General features: G+C 47.4%; 1 protein-coding gene across 1 annotated transcript in view; it reads left to right on the top strand.

Annotated features, from left to right (window-relative positions):
* The window catches only part of TG (thyroglobulin), a 234,211-nt gene that overhangs the window by 64,018 nt on the left and 156,450 nt on the right, over positions 1–13,743 (top strand). The window contains exons 28-31 of the mRNA XM_065903111.1: positions 8,444–8,509; positions 9,739–9,819; positions 10,483–10,620; positions 11,633–11,809. Of these exons, the coding sequence (XP_065759183.1) occupies positions 8,444–8,509; positions 9,739–9,819; positions 10,483–10,620; positions 11,633–11,809 (462 nt within the window). The remainder of the gene's footprint in view (positions 1–8,443; positions 8,510–9,738; positions 9,820–10,482; positions 10,621–11,632; positions 11,810–13,743) is intronic.

Consider the following 13,743-nt stretch of genomic DNA (forward strand, 5'->3'; position numbering starts at 1 on the left):
CCAGGGGATCTTCCCGACCCTGGGATACAACCCACATCTCCTGTGCCTCCTGCACTGGCAGGCAGGTTCTTTACCGCTAGTGCCACCTGGGAAGTCCCAGAAGAGGGAGAGAACAGGGAAAGCAAGCCAGGCCACTGAAGGTTGAGACTTGGGTCTGACACTGTCATCAAGACCTCATTGCGCTAGCCTCACCTGAACTCAGGGCTGGGGAAAAATACTCCACTCTTTAGCGGGAGCGACTGCAGAGTCCTGTGTAAAATGTGTGGTTCCAAGGAGGGGTGAAGAACTGGAGGCCAAAATGCAATCTGTCTCCCAAGTGAGTGCCCCCCTGGGCAGAGTTCCCCCTCTGACAGTTAAGGAATTCCAGGCGGTAACCACTGCATCGCCCATCCTACTTAGAGGGGCATGAGGAACTCTGGGGCCCCTGACATGGGCTCAACTGATAGAAATGACCCTTGAGCTGGCTCCTTGGTCTTTTGTCTTTGAGAAGCTCTTCCAACCTTTTCCTCAAGTATGTAAGTGTTGGATCTAAAGGTCACCCCGAGATCATGCATTCCACCCCTCATTTTACAGGGAGGTATGTTAGCAACTGCGACCCCAGTGGGCAGTCAGCTCTCTCTGTCTCCCCTGGCCCTGGGTGGCCTCCACCTGCAGAACTCTACCTGGGAGGGGCTGAGACTGCTCTTTCCTGAGCCAGGACAGACCACACCAGTGCGCCTCAGTGTGGTCAGGACCAGCAGGCAGGCTGAGCATCACCAGGGGATCAGGAGAGATACACGTTCTCAGACCTCTCCCCGAACCCCCAGGGATCCACTCTAACAGACTGTCTGATGATGCTATGTCCGCTAAGTCTGAGAAGCTCTGAGTAAGTAGGTGACCTGGAAGTTCTCTTCCGACCTCAAGAGTCTGAGTTTACAGGGCCCAGTTGCTCACTTACTTCTTCAGATCCAGTGTGAGGTCAGGGGCAGCCAGGTTCCATCTTATCTACTCTCTGCTCTATTTATTTGCCAGCCCTTGAACGTCAGAACTGGACCCCATGGTTCTAGTCCACCCTCTGAGTGGGGAGGGGTGAAAGCCCACGCTGGTGTCAGCCAGAAAGAGGAGGGAGGGGGCTGACCTGTCAAAAGAGCCGTGAGATCCCCTGGAACGTGGTCCTCTATGGGCTGGCAGAGACTGAATCTTGCCTCCCGGAGAAGTTTCCACCCTCTGCTTCTCAATGTGCTGCAGCTCTTGGGGTTCTAATGGCAGTGAGCTCAAGGTCACCTCCTCCAAGAGCCCTCCCTGACTACCCACAGAGCTTATTCCTTCCTCCTCTGTGGACCTTCAAGCGTACTTCATGCACTGGTCTTTTAGGAAGCACAGGGCAATGGGCAGGGCGCTGAAGCTGAGCCTTTGTCTGGCTGCTTCCCTCCCTGGCCCAGTTGAGAGTTTGCCCCGTGGTGTTGAATTACAGTTTTGGACACCATCTGTGTGGCCTTGAGCAAGCCAGTAAATGTCTGCAGGCTTGATTGCTAATGGGGTAATGACAGCTCCCTGCTCACTGGGTTGCTGTGAAGATGAAAGGAGAGGATAGACAATAACGATAGTCATAGAAATGTCTTCCATCACGCTTACTAAGAGCCAGGCCCTGCTCCAAGGTCTTGAGCTGTTCTAACTCACGGATCCTCAACATGGTGCTTTGGAGGAGGCACTAGTGTTACCGTTGTTCCCATTTTGCAGCTGTAGACACTGAGGCAAACAAGTTAGGGCTTCTCAAGGTCTCAGAGCTGTAAGTAGAAGGGTTGGGACCTCAATCCAGGCGTTCTGCCTCCAAAGGCCTCCAAAGTGACTTTCTTAACTGCTTCCTTATATCGGTACTTTCAGATGATCCCCGTGTAGAACTTAGTAGAGTATTTGACACACAGTATTAATATTACCTGATATCATTAAATGATATCCGCCATTTTTGGTTATATTTTAAGAACTAGACTTATTATATAGTATATAATAAGATCTGTGTCTTATTAACTTCTGGATTCACACTATGGAACATAAGACCTGGAATAGACACTGTACATAGTACCTGTGGAATGCCTATTCACCAAAGCCTGGAAAAAATATTACAGAATTTGGTGGAATTCCATGAGGATTCGTTTCTTTTGCGGTAAATAAAATCAAATAGTTTATTTCTATGATGGAAAGTTAACATATGGGATCCGTTATTCTGAGAGGTAGCCCAGGGTGAAAATGAGCATTTGAAGAAAGACACATGATCCATTCGTGGGCAGTAAATGCAGAGTGAATCGCTTAACACAGGGTGTGTGCTTGGTCCATGCCCAAGAAGTGGAGACTGTGCCCTCATCTGGCCTCCCTGAGATGGAGTGGTTACTTTTGAAGTTTTTTTTTTCCAGGGCCCTGGGTGTATATGTATATCTTGGGGTCCAGGCGGAGCTTTATGAAGGGAACTCTTTGTTGGGAATTTCAGGCAGCCTCAGTCATGTTCGTGATGTTCCAGATTGAGGGTTGCTTTGTATACAGAGTGACTTGGAGGTCACCTCCAGTTGGGAACTGTAAGGAAAAGAAGGGATCCTTCCTTTCCACAATAGAAAGTCAGCTTCAAGTACAATTAACCCCTGAGAAAGTAAACATAGGAATTAAAATTCTTACTAAAGTGCGAATAGCTGAAAAAATCCTTTCCTAATGGCAGATATTGATGAAAGGAAAGAGGAGTGAGAATTCCAGGTATCTGAACAGATGATGGAGCCAGTGTAGACTGGGTTGGGAGAACGTGAGAGGGGGTGGGGCAATAAAGAGGAACTCCATCCATCCCACAGTGGTTGAGGGTCAACTTCTCTTCCTTCCATTTAGCAAAAGGCTAGATGCTCATTAGAATACAGACTCTGGAATCAGACCTCGGGAGGCAAATCCCAATGTGAATGCTTACTCATTGTACGATCTCTCTGTGTCTTGGTTTTTCTAATTATAAAATGAGTTTTATGGTGATTTCTGATGCTTGGGGAGGTTGGGAGGATCCTAGGAAGAATGCATGTGAAGCCCTTGGAGTACTGCCCAGATGGGCACTGGGTAAATACTGGAGATGCTGGAGCAGTGGTTTGCACTGAAAACATTGCAGTTGAATCCTGCTTCCTCCTCCCCCACCAGTTCCATAACCTTGTTCAAATCACCTAATCCCCCCGCCCCGAACCTCAGGGTTTTCATCTGCAGAATAGGGGTGTACTTTTTAATATCTTACACAATGAAGCAGGGCTTTCCAGGTGGCTCAGTGGTAAAGAATCCTCCTGCCAATGCAGCAGATACAGGAACATGGGGTTTGATCTCTGGGTCGGGAATATCCCCTGGGGGAAGAAATGGCTACCCATTCCAGTACCCAATCCCATCGACAGAGGATTGCTAACATGCACTACAGGCTGAAGTTTAAGGTGGTTTTCTGAACCCCAAGTCCCTGGTCCCCTGCCTGCACATCCAGCAGAAGTGCTCAGCAGGACGTCTGGTTTGGATGTTGACTCGTCGGTCAGCTCAGGACCTGCTTCAGCAGGTGGCCTGGTTCATGGAGATTGAGCATTTACTTAGAAAGCGTCAGTGAATGGAACACCCTAAATTCAGATAGTAAGCATGTCAGTATCCGTGTTGCATTTTACAAAGCATTTTCCATCAGCTCAGTTGATCTGTGTTTGACAGTCTGGTGAGACCGAGGCCACCTGAGGCAGAAATGTGAGGTTGTATCACACTTTTGCTCATGGGAGTCAGGTTCAAAGCTGTGATGTGTCACATTTCAAGAAGCTATCTTTGCATTAATTGCTGTGGCTAGGGCTTCAACTGCAGCTTCGGGGATCAGAGTTGTCAGGGGCAGCACTCACTATCTGCTGAGATGGTCCTGCCCCTGCTTGGCTGGAAGCAGAAAGTGCTTCAGAGGGATCCTTCCATCAAAGCGGCAAACTAAGGAGTCTGGTAATTGAAAAGTGTGCTGCCTGGCCATCTCTCTGGGGCCGCTGTACTGCAGTCATTGGGTGATGAATGTCAGCTCCCAGCCTGCTCTACTCCAGGAGTCTGAAGGACTGTGGGGGGAAGGGAACAAACGGTGCAGGAGAGGCGGAGGGTCGAGTGTGCGCTGCCGTGCTGAGTGGGGGGGTGCAGGACAGCCGTGGGGAGGGGAGTTGCTGAGCTCACCCGTCCGCCTCTCGTCCTGAGAAGCAGCTGGCTGTGAGGTGCCCAGCCAGGCAATTGGATCACTGAGATGGGTGGAGTGGTTTCTGCTCTCAAGGGGCTCACAGGCTAGTTGGGGTGACCTATAGGGACGTTGTTAAAGTCTGGTGGGCTTTCTATTTGCCCGTCTTATGGACTGATGACAGATCATTGGACACAGAATCCCCCTGAGCATGTCTTTACTCTTCCTTAAAAAAAATTTTTTTTTTCTATAGCACAATTTTAGCACAGGTGGGCGTCCCTGGTGGCTCAGTCAGTAAAGAATCTTTCTGCAATGCAGGAGACTGCCTGCCAGTGCAGGAGACCCAGGTTCAATCCCTGGGTTGGGAGGATCCCCTGGAGAAAAAAATGGCAACCCACTCTATATTCTTGCCTGGGAAATCCCATGGACAGAGGAGCCGGGTGGGCTACAGTTCATGGGATTTCAAGAGTCAGACACAACTTAGCAACTAAACCACCACCATAGCACAATTTTATGTGTGTATGAAACAGGGTATTAAAATTGAATTTTCATCCAGACCTCAATACACAATAGGTATGACATTTCCAAGTGAGGAATCACTGTAGACACTAAATGTAAATTCTCAAGAAGCATTTCCCAGAGCCCAAAACACCTACTTGGATGATGTAAAAGGTAGCAAAACAGAGGAGAATTTTGTAAGTAGGCTTATTTGGGAGAGAGCTGAGGGACATGTCCCCTCTTCTGTTAAGCCAACCAACCCTTTCTCACTCCAGAGGAGTTTAGGGTAGACTTCTGATATTACCCAGAACAAACAAATATATCTCCAAACAAACAACCCCACGAATCACCTGAAAACCATCTTATTGTCACTTTTCACTTGCTGTGAGGTTTCTCTTTCCTGTCACCAGCTTTCTTGTTAACCTTTGTGCCTAGATTGACATGTGTCTCAACCTAGGGAGGAATCCGCTCAGAGTTTTTGCCTCTCCTAAATTCCCAATGGACATCTCTGAACATTTTCAACTATTTAATGTTGGCTAGATTGATCTTGTTTCTAAGAAAAAAGGCTCAGTAATCTTTAAGCTCTGGAGAAGGACATGGCACCCCACTCCAGTTCTCTTGCCTGGAAAATCCCACGGACGGAGGAGCCTGGTAGGCTGCAGTCCATGGGGTCGCTAGGAGTCAGACACGACTGAGCAACTTCACTTTTATTTTTCACTTTCATGCATTGGAGAAGGAAATGGCAACCCACTGCAGTGTTCTTGCCTGGAGAATCCCAGGGACGGGGGAGCCTGGTGGGCTTCCGTCTATGGGGTCGCACAGAGTTGGACACGGCTGAAGTGACTTAGCAGCAGCAGCAGCAGCAGCAGCAATCTCTAAGCTCTGTCTCATTTCTGACAGTGGCTTGTAGTATAAATGAATAAAAAATAGGCAGATTAAACATCTTCCAATGTCCATAGGGATTTAAAATTTTATGGGAAAAACAGGCCTTGGCAGAAGTACTCCTGGGTTTGTTCTAAATCCTAAAGTTTCATGTTGTTGGTTCATGGTGAGGCTCAGCATGCTGGCTGGCATTCTCTTCATGGGAGTCTGTTTTGTATTAATGATTGTCATTTTCTTGGAGTGCTGGGGGTTGAGAGGGAGGAGCTCACATGCCTCTATGTTGCTTGTTGTCACTGGATGACTCTGGAGTGGATGTATGGCGGATACGTACACACGGATGGCCCTATTGGTTCTTTACAGTAGCCATCATTAGCACCAAGAAGAGCCTGAGACTAGGGTTCAGGAGTGTAGTTTATGTAGGAAGGACAAGGAATAGAAGTAGAGACATGGGGGAGAATAACACAGAGAAGAGAAAATGGCCAGTAAAAGGTAGATTCTGAAACCTAGGATTTCCAGTTTAGGAAACTGCCCACCCCCAGTTCTATTAATCCCAAAGGAAATCAACCCTGAATATTCACTGGAAGGACTAAAGCTGAAGCTCCAATAATTTGGCCACCTGATGTGAAGAGCTAACTCATTGGAAAAGGCTTTGATGCTGGGGAAGATTGATGGCAAGAGGGGAAGGAGGTGACAGAGGATGAAATGGTTGGATGGCATCACTGACTCAATAGACACAAATCTGAGCAAACTCCAGGAGATAGTGAAAAACACGAAAGCCTGGCATGCTGCAGTCCATGAGGTCACAAAGAGTCGGACTTGACTTAGCAACAGAACAACAACACGTCCAGGTTTTTAGAGTCAAGCTTTTACACCCCAGATGCAGCACAGGGTCTCTGCAGAATTGTCTTGAAGTCAATTAAAATCACATAACACCCATCAACCGTCAAGAATCAGGCTCCATGCCAAACTCCCACCATTCTAAATGTGCATGTGTTCCTGCAGCCTTGATTACAGAGAGAGCAGATTACATGCGTCAGAGTCTGCAGGCCTGTTTATGTAATGGGGAAGTTTTAACTCAGTTCTTGTGGAAGGCATGGGACAATGTCTGAACAATCTAAACCATTAGCCAGGAAAAGGAGGAATCGTGTGGCTTCTGTTTTCTGTACCTTATCATCAAAAACATAGAACTGGAGAGGCTTTGAGGAATGGAGTGCAGGATCAGAAGTTTGCAGGAAGAAAATCAGTTTCACGGTCAGCCTTCTTGTGCTTGTGCAGTGAGCCTCTGGGTTTACTTGGTGGAATCCGAAAACCATTGGCTGCTTTGTTTTCCTTACACACACCTCTTTGCATTCATGAGTGTGCTGAACACTGGTTCTATACCAAGGGTTATGCTAGGTTTGGGTGAGAAAAAGAGGAATAAGGCTCAATTCTCAGCCTCTGGAAGTGTATTTAAGGAGCTGGAAAATTATGGTCAAGCATGGATCGGAAGATAGAAATTCTTGGCCTCACAAATACCATCCCCATTTGCCAATGGGGACTCAGAGGACTTAAGTGAGATGGAAAATTAATACAACTGTTGACTCTTCTTTAAGTTCTGGCCTCTTTAAACCAATCCTCAGTTCCTTAAGTGATGCTAAGTGTCACGGCACCCTGACCCTCCTTCCCCCTGTCGTCCCTTCGGTGCCCCAAGAAAGACATGTGGAGTCTGGTGAGGACAGAGGGAAGGAAAAGGGCCCACTGAACTGAGACGGTATCTTGACACTGGGAAATGAGGCAGGCAGATCCAAATAATCAGTGGGTCAATTTATTACAGGGAAACTTACTCAGAGGGGATGGGGATCCAACATCAGTGATCTAGAACCATTAATAGCTACACTCTGCACTGTTGAGGAGCCCCTGGGATGATTTATAATTAATCTAGGGTCCCGAAGAGTTGGACATGACTGAACACATATACACACATAGGAGTATGTCCTTAGTGGCTCAGTGGTAAAGAATCTGCCTGCCAATACAGGAGACTCGGGTTCAATCCCTGGTCCAGGAAGATCCCCTGGACAAGGAATTGGCAACCTGCTCCAATATTCTTGCCTGAGGGAACCCCATGGACAGAGGAGCCTGGTGGGCTACAGTCCACAGGGTCACAAAGAGTTAGACACAACTAAGAGACTGGCTGAACAACAAAAACAAATAGAGGTATGTGCTTGGGAACAAGGCATGCATTCCTAAGTCAAGATTTATGAATGGGTAGCTAGACTCATGGGTGCTGGGAATATATCAGCCAAGGTCTTCATCATTTTTTGGAGGCTACCAGAGCACAGAAACCACCTGGACTTAACAATTGTTGTGTGTGGGTTCATCTGCTTGGTCACATCCGACTCTTTGCAGCCCCATGAACTGTAGTCCTCCAGGCTCCTCTTGTCCACAGAATTTTTCATGCAAGAATACTAGAGTGGATTGCCATTTTCCTCCTCTAGGGGATCTTTCCAACCTAGGAATCAAACCTGCGTCTCCTACATTGGCAGGCAGATTCTTTATCACCAGGACTACCTGGGAAGCCCAGCAATTGTTAAACAATACATATTAGCTACAAAACCCTTGACAACAGAGAAGTGATTTACCAACCTGGACAGTCCTAGGCTTTAATGGAAGAATAGGAGGAACTGCATGGGCCCAAGATGACATCAGTTATGCTAACAGCTATACTCTGGCCAGCTCTAGTTTTGTACTAGCCACTGGAAGAGAGCTCCAAGATAGACTTTGGGATTCACCTTGTATGGGAAACAGAATGTCAGGCTCAGGAGGGGCCAGTGTCGGGGCAGTGAGGCAGTTGTGGTCATGGTGAGTCCCTAGTAGGAGCAAGCACACTTGAGCTCATACAAATAAACATCTTCTTTGCAGGTCTGACCCCCCTGGAAGGAACTAAGGACAACTTTACCAGCTTCCAGCAGGTTTATCTCTGGAAAGGTGAGCTCTGTGGTGGGGACCGTGGTGAGCAGGACACTCATCACAGGAGAGCCTGTGGTCCTATTTCTCATTCATGGTGTGCTCTGCTCTCCAGAAAGAAATTGTAGAGATTTACTGTCCAAGTGAGTGCCCTGTGTGGAGAGAAGCGTGGAAACCCAAGGAGGGATGAAGTAAGCACTAGGTCCTGTGAGATCAAGTTCATTGACCACAAGGTGTCTTTGTCAATAGGATGGGAGCTCTGAGGACACCACACACTGGAGGCCTTTCTCCTGGGGGACTCAGACCCAGGTGCCTCCCTCCCGGGGGCTCGGTCATCTTTCTCATCATGTTAGACTCATCCCACATGCCTTTCACAGTCCCTGGCTCTGAGTAGGCACTTGGCCAATGTTCATAAACTCAAAGGAGGACAAACAAAGCAGTGAAGAATCCACCTGCCAATGCAGGAGACATCAATTTGATCCCTGGGTTGGGAAGATCCCCTGGAAGAGGAAATGGCAGCCCACTTCAGTATTCATGCCTGGAGAATTCAATGGATAGAGGAGCCTGGTGGGCTACAGTCTATGGAATCACATAGAGTTGGACATGACTGACCAACTGAGTATGAACAACTTTTATAATAGTGTATATAACTATACTTCAATTTAAAAAAACATAAAAAAATAAAATTCTTGTAAATAACTTTCTAGCTGGTGGAAAATTAAGGACTTGCTTCTCCCCAGGACATTTGCCCCACTAAGCAGAAGCATCCCAAGATCCACCTAAAACCTAGTTCCCCTACCATGGAAAACCTGTTACTGACTTGGGAGTTTTATTTAACTCTTTTGAATTCCATTTCATCTACTCTCCACCTGCCTGTTCTAGAATAAGTTATTTCAAGTCTCTGAGTCTCAGTTTTCTCAAGAGTAAAATGGAAATCTTACCCCTTACCTTCATGGAGTCTTGTGAAGACCAATATTTATGAGCATACTCTGTTAACTTTGGAGGATTTTGTAAATGTTGATAATTTCAGCATCAAGGACAATAATAGTTCTCTTATGGAGAAGTTGATTGATGTTCCATAAAAAGCCAAAGAATGCAGAACTATGCCACTGGATTTGTTCAGATCTTATTGGGGCCCCTGGCTGTGGACCCTGAGGATTTCTCACATTGTCATTATCATTTTGTTGACCAGAAGAATACCTCCCCTTTCCTCACGAGTATTAGAACAATAATCCCTTTTTCTCTCCTAGATTCTGACATGGGGTCTCGGTCTGAGTCTATGGGATGCAGAAGAGACATGGAACCAAGGCCAGCATCTCCAACAGAAACAGGTACCCACCCCAAACTTCTTGATATACTTGGGGGTCTGGCTGTGGAGACAAGATGGTGATGCCAAAGGTCTGATCTGTGAATGGACCCATGATGGGTAAGCTGGAACTTTCAAGTCTGGGGCTGAGCAAAGCTGAGAGCTGTCTTCACAGATGAAGGCTGCCATTTGGGAGGGAGATAGATATTCCATGTGGCTTCAGAAGACAGAGGGCGTATCAGTGGTTCACATTTACAAGGAGGCAGATTTGACTCCTCGACTTCCTAACTGTGGGATGGGCTGCTGCGGTCAGGATAGACAAGTCACATGAGTCTTCAGGGAGATTGGACAGAAATGTCATGAGCAAGAGTCCTGCCTTAGTGAAAAGTTGAGCCAGATGGCTCTCAGGTTTACTCCCCAACAAAGATTCTAAGATTTTGCAACTCTATAATTTTTAGGACTTTCTGGGACCTTCTGAACTTTTCTTACCTTACCAGCCTCCCAGCCATATTGATTCCAAAGTGGCTCTGGGGTCATTGAGCCTGCAAGTGTGTGTGTGTGTGTGTGTGTGTGTGTGTGTGTGTGTGTGTGTGTGTGTGTATGCGTGCGTATGTGTGAGAGAGAGACAGACAGAGAGAGTTGCCATGAGATAAAGCCAAAGGAAGTTGACTCGCCCTTTCTTTTTCAGATTTGACAACAGGCCTTTTCTCCTCTGTGGATCTTAACCAGGTCATTGTTGATCCAAACCTATCCCTGCCCAGCCAGCAACACTGGCTTTTCAAACACTTATTTTCGCTTCAGCAGGCAAACCTGTGGTGCCTTTCTCGTGAGTATCTTAGCCCTCATCCGCCTTCTTCTCCACCCTGTGGTCAGGCAACACAGACCTAGGTTAACAACTCCTGAGACATAGACAAGATCAAATTCAGTAGCATAGCTCACAGATCACTTCAGTATTAGTGCCGTGAGTGATACAGAAGACAGGACATAACCATATCTTCAGAAGCTGATTGTGCAGTCGGTATCTACTCTGCTCCCAGAACCTATCATCCAATCATCCAATAATCCATCCATTCATCCTCCTATCCATCCATCCATCCATCCATCCATCCATCCATCTATCCATCCAACAGTCCATGCATCCATTTATCCAACAATCCATCGATCCATCTATCAATTCATCTATTCATCCATCCTTCCATCTATTAATCTATCCATCCACCTATCTATCCAACAATCCATCTGTCCATCCATCCATCCACCTATCCATCTATCCATCCATCCATCCATCCACCAATCTATCCATCCATCTATCATCTATCCAACAATCCATCCATCCATTCATCCAGCTATTCTCTACCCAATTAGTGTGTCCTGTGTTGAGCATGTGCTGTGTTCTAGGCTCTGTGTTTGACCTTGGGGATGAGAAAATAAAAGGTGAATCAGTCATACCCCTCTCTCTCAATGAGCTCACATGTACCAGAGCAAAGTTGGACACAAGAGTGGGAGCAGGGGAGACTGTTCACAGCGTCACCAAGTTTTACATCCTATGGTCTGTAGTCTGAGACCCTGACTGCCTCTGAGATGCTCCCGGGCAAGGCTCAATGGAATTTCACCCTCTCTCCTCCCATATTGCTGAGTTTACAGCTGACCCCTCACCCTCCCGGCTCTGCCTTTGTTCAGAGCCCCCTGGACTTCCTGTTTTCCAGCTGGCAGAACCCTGGTATTTTTCTTGAGCCTTTCAGACTGGGCAGCCTCTACTGTCCCAGAAGATCCTGCAGGGATAACCTTCCCCCGCCAGCCTCCCAGGGACTAACACCCAGCTGCTGTCTTGCCTGTAGGCTGTGTTGGAGAGCCCTCTTTTTGTCAGCTGGCAGAGGTAATGGACAGTGAACCCCTGTACTTCACCTGTACCCTCTACCCGGAGGCCCAGGTGTGTGATGATATCCTGGAGTCCAGTCCCAAGGGCTGCAGGCTGATCCTGCCCCGAAGGCCGAGTGCCCTTTACAGGAAGAAAGGTGAGCGCTTGGTCGGATCATCCCAAACTGCATTTTCAGTGGGCTGCTGACTCTGTGGTTTTAGAAATATCCCGATCAGCTCTTCTTCTTTTCTAAGGGAAGTTACCCAGGCTTCTTGTAGAGATGCAGAGACATTTAGAAATGTATCAGATTGACCAGAGAGAAGAAGCTTGCTCTGGACTCCACTGCTCTTAGAAATCATGTTTATTGAGTATAGCAGTGGGAATTCCCATTGGATGTTTATCAGAGAAAATCCCAACAGCTGTGGCTTCAATAAGACAGAAGTTGATTTTACCCTTTGGAAACATCAGTGATACTCTGGGGAGAGGGATTCACCTTGCACAGTTTTCACTTCTTCCGTGATGTTGTGATCTTCTGCTTACTGTTCTGTTATCTTTGCTGGAGGCCTTTCTTAGGTATCTGGTGACCCTTGATTTACCACTTCAATGTAAGAGAGGGGCCCAGAAGCTAATTGGGAAGCTCTAAGTGTGTGGTGGGAGCATGTTGACCTTGAGTTTCTTTGTAGGATGACCTAGTTGGGCCACCCTTTGGGGACTCCCTCACATCTATGTGGACTTCCTTGATGGCTTAGATGGTAAAGAATCTGCTGGCAGTGCAGAAGACCTGGCTTCGATCCCTGGGTTGGGAAGATCCCCTGGAGAAGGGAATGGCAACCTACTCCAGTATTCTTGCCTGGAGAATCCCATGGACAGAGGAGCCTTGCAGGCTACAGTCCATGGCGTCACAAAGAGTTGAACATGACTGAGCAATGAACACTTTCATATCTGTGTGTTTAGGCCCTTCCTCCAGATGCATCATGAATAATATCTGGCCTGGGGACATGAGCCTGGCTGCTTGTGGTTTAGATGCCAAATAAGGTTGGAAAAATGAAAGAGTCTCAATATTCACCACTTAGACTAACTGGGAAAAAAAATATTCCCTGGCTTCAGCATGGTCCCGTTCGCACTGTAACTCGCTCTGGTGCCCCTGAGAGACCTCACCTTTGTACAAGGGGAAGGGGAAGTTGTTGGAAAACGAGAAGACCTCTGGAGACATACCTGCTTCTGTAAAAGACTTCCATGCCTCTGCCTCAGCTCACTTTCATCCCAGTACTGTGAATGCATAAAGCTTTCAGGACTCCAGAAGATGTATGTGTGTGTGCCCAGTCGTGTCTGACTCTCTGTGACCCCACGGACTCTAGCCTAGGGCCTTCCCAGATGGCACTGGTGGTAAAGAACCCACCTGTCAATGCAGGAGACGTAAGAGACGAGGTTCGATCCCTGGGTCAGAAAGATCCCCTGGAGGAGGACATGGCAACCCGCTCCAGTATTTTTGCTTGGAGAATCCCACGGACAGAGGAGCCTGGCAGATGGCAGTCCACAGGGTCATATAGCGTTGGACATGACTGAAGTGACTTAGCTCCCACGGACTGTAGCCTGCCAGGCTCCTCTGTCCCTGGGATTCTCCAGGCAATATACTGGAGTGTTGCCATTTCCTGCTCCAAGGATCTTCCTGACCCAGGGATTGAACCCATGTCGCCTGCATCTCCTACATTGGCGGGCGGATTCTTTACCACTGAGCCACCTGAGAAGCCCCCCCAGAGGGTGTATGGGGTTGCTTCTTCCTACAGAAAAGTCAAGAATTCAGGCTTCTTAGGTTTATGAGGTCAATGTTTACTCCTCTCTATTTTTTCTAGCTTCCAAAATTTGTCACTCTGTCCTCTTTCCTATTCTCTTTTGCCTTGTGGGTGTATGCCTTTACAAAAGTCCCTTTGCTGTGATTTTAGTGAGATTTGGGGAGAGAACAGAGAGTAAGTCTGTGGGTTTAATATGCTATCTTTAATCAGAAGTTCTCAGGAGGGGTTTGTATACTTTGTCCCCTACAGAAGTATTTTTCTGGTTACAGTGCATCTCCCCTTAAATAATATGATGTCT

The sequence above is a fragment of the Muntiacus reevesi genome, chromosome 12 (assembly GCF_963930625.1).
Source record: "Muntiacus reevesi chromosome 12, mMunRee1.1, whole genome shotgun sequence".
Taxonomy (NCBI): Eukaryota; Metazoa; Chordata; class Mammalia; order Artiodactyla; family Cervidae; genus Muntiacus; species Muntiacus reevesi.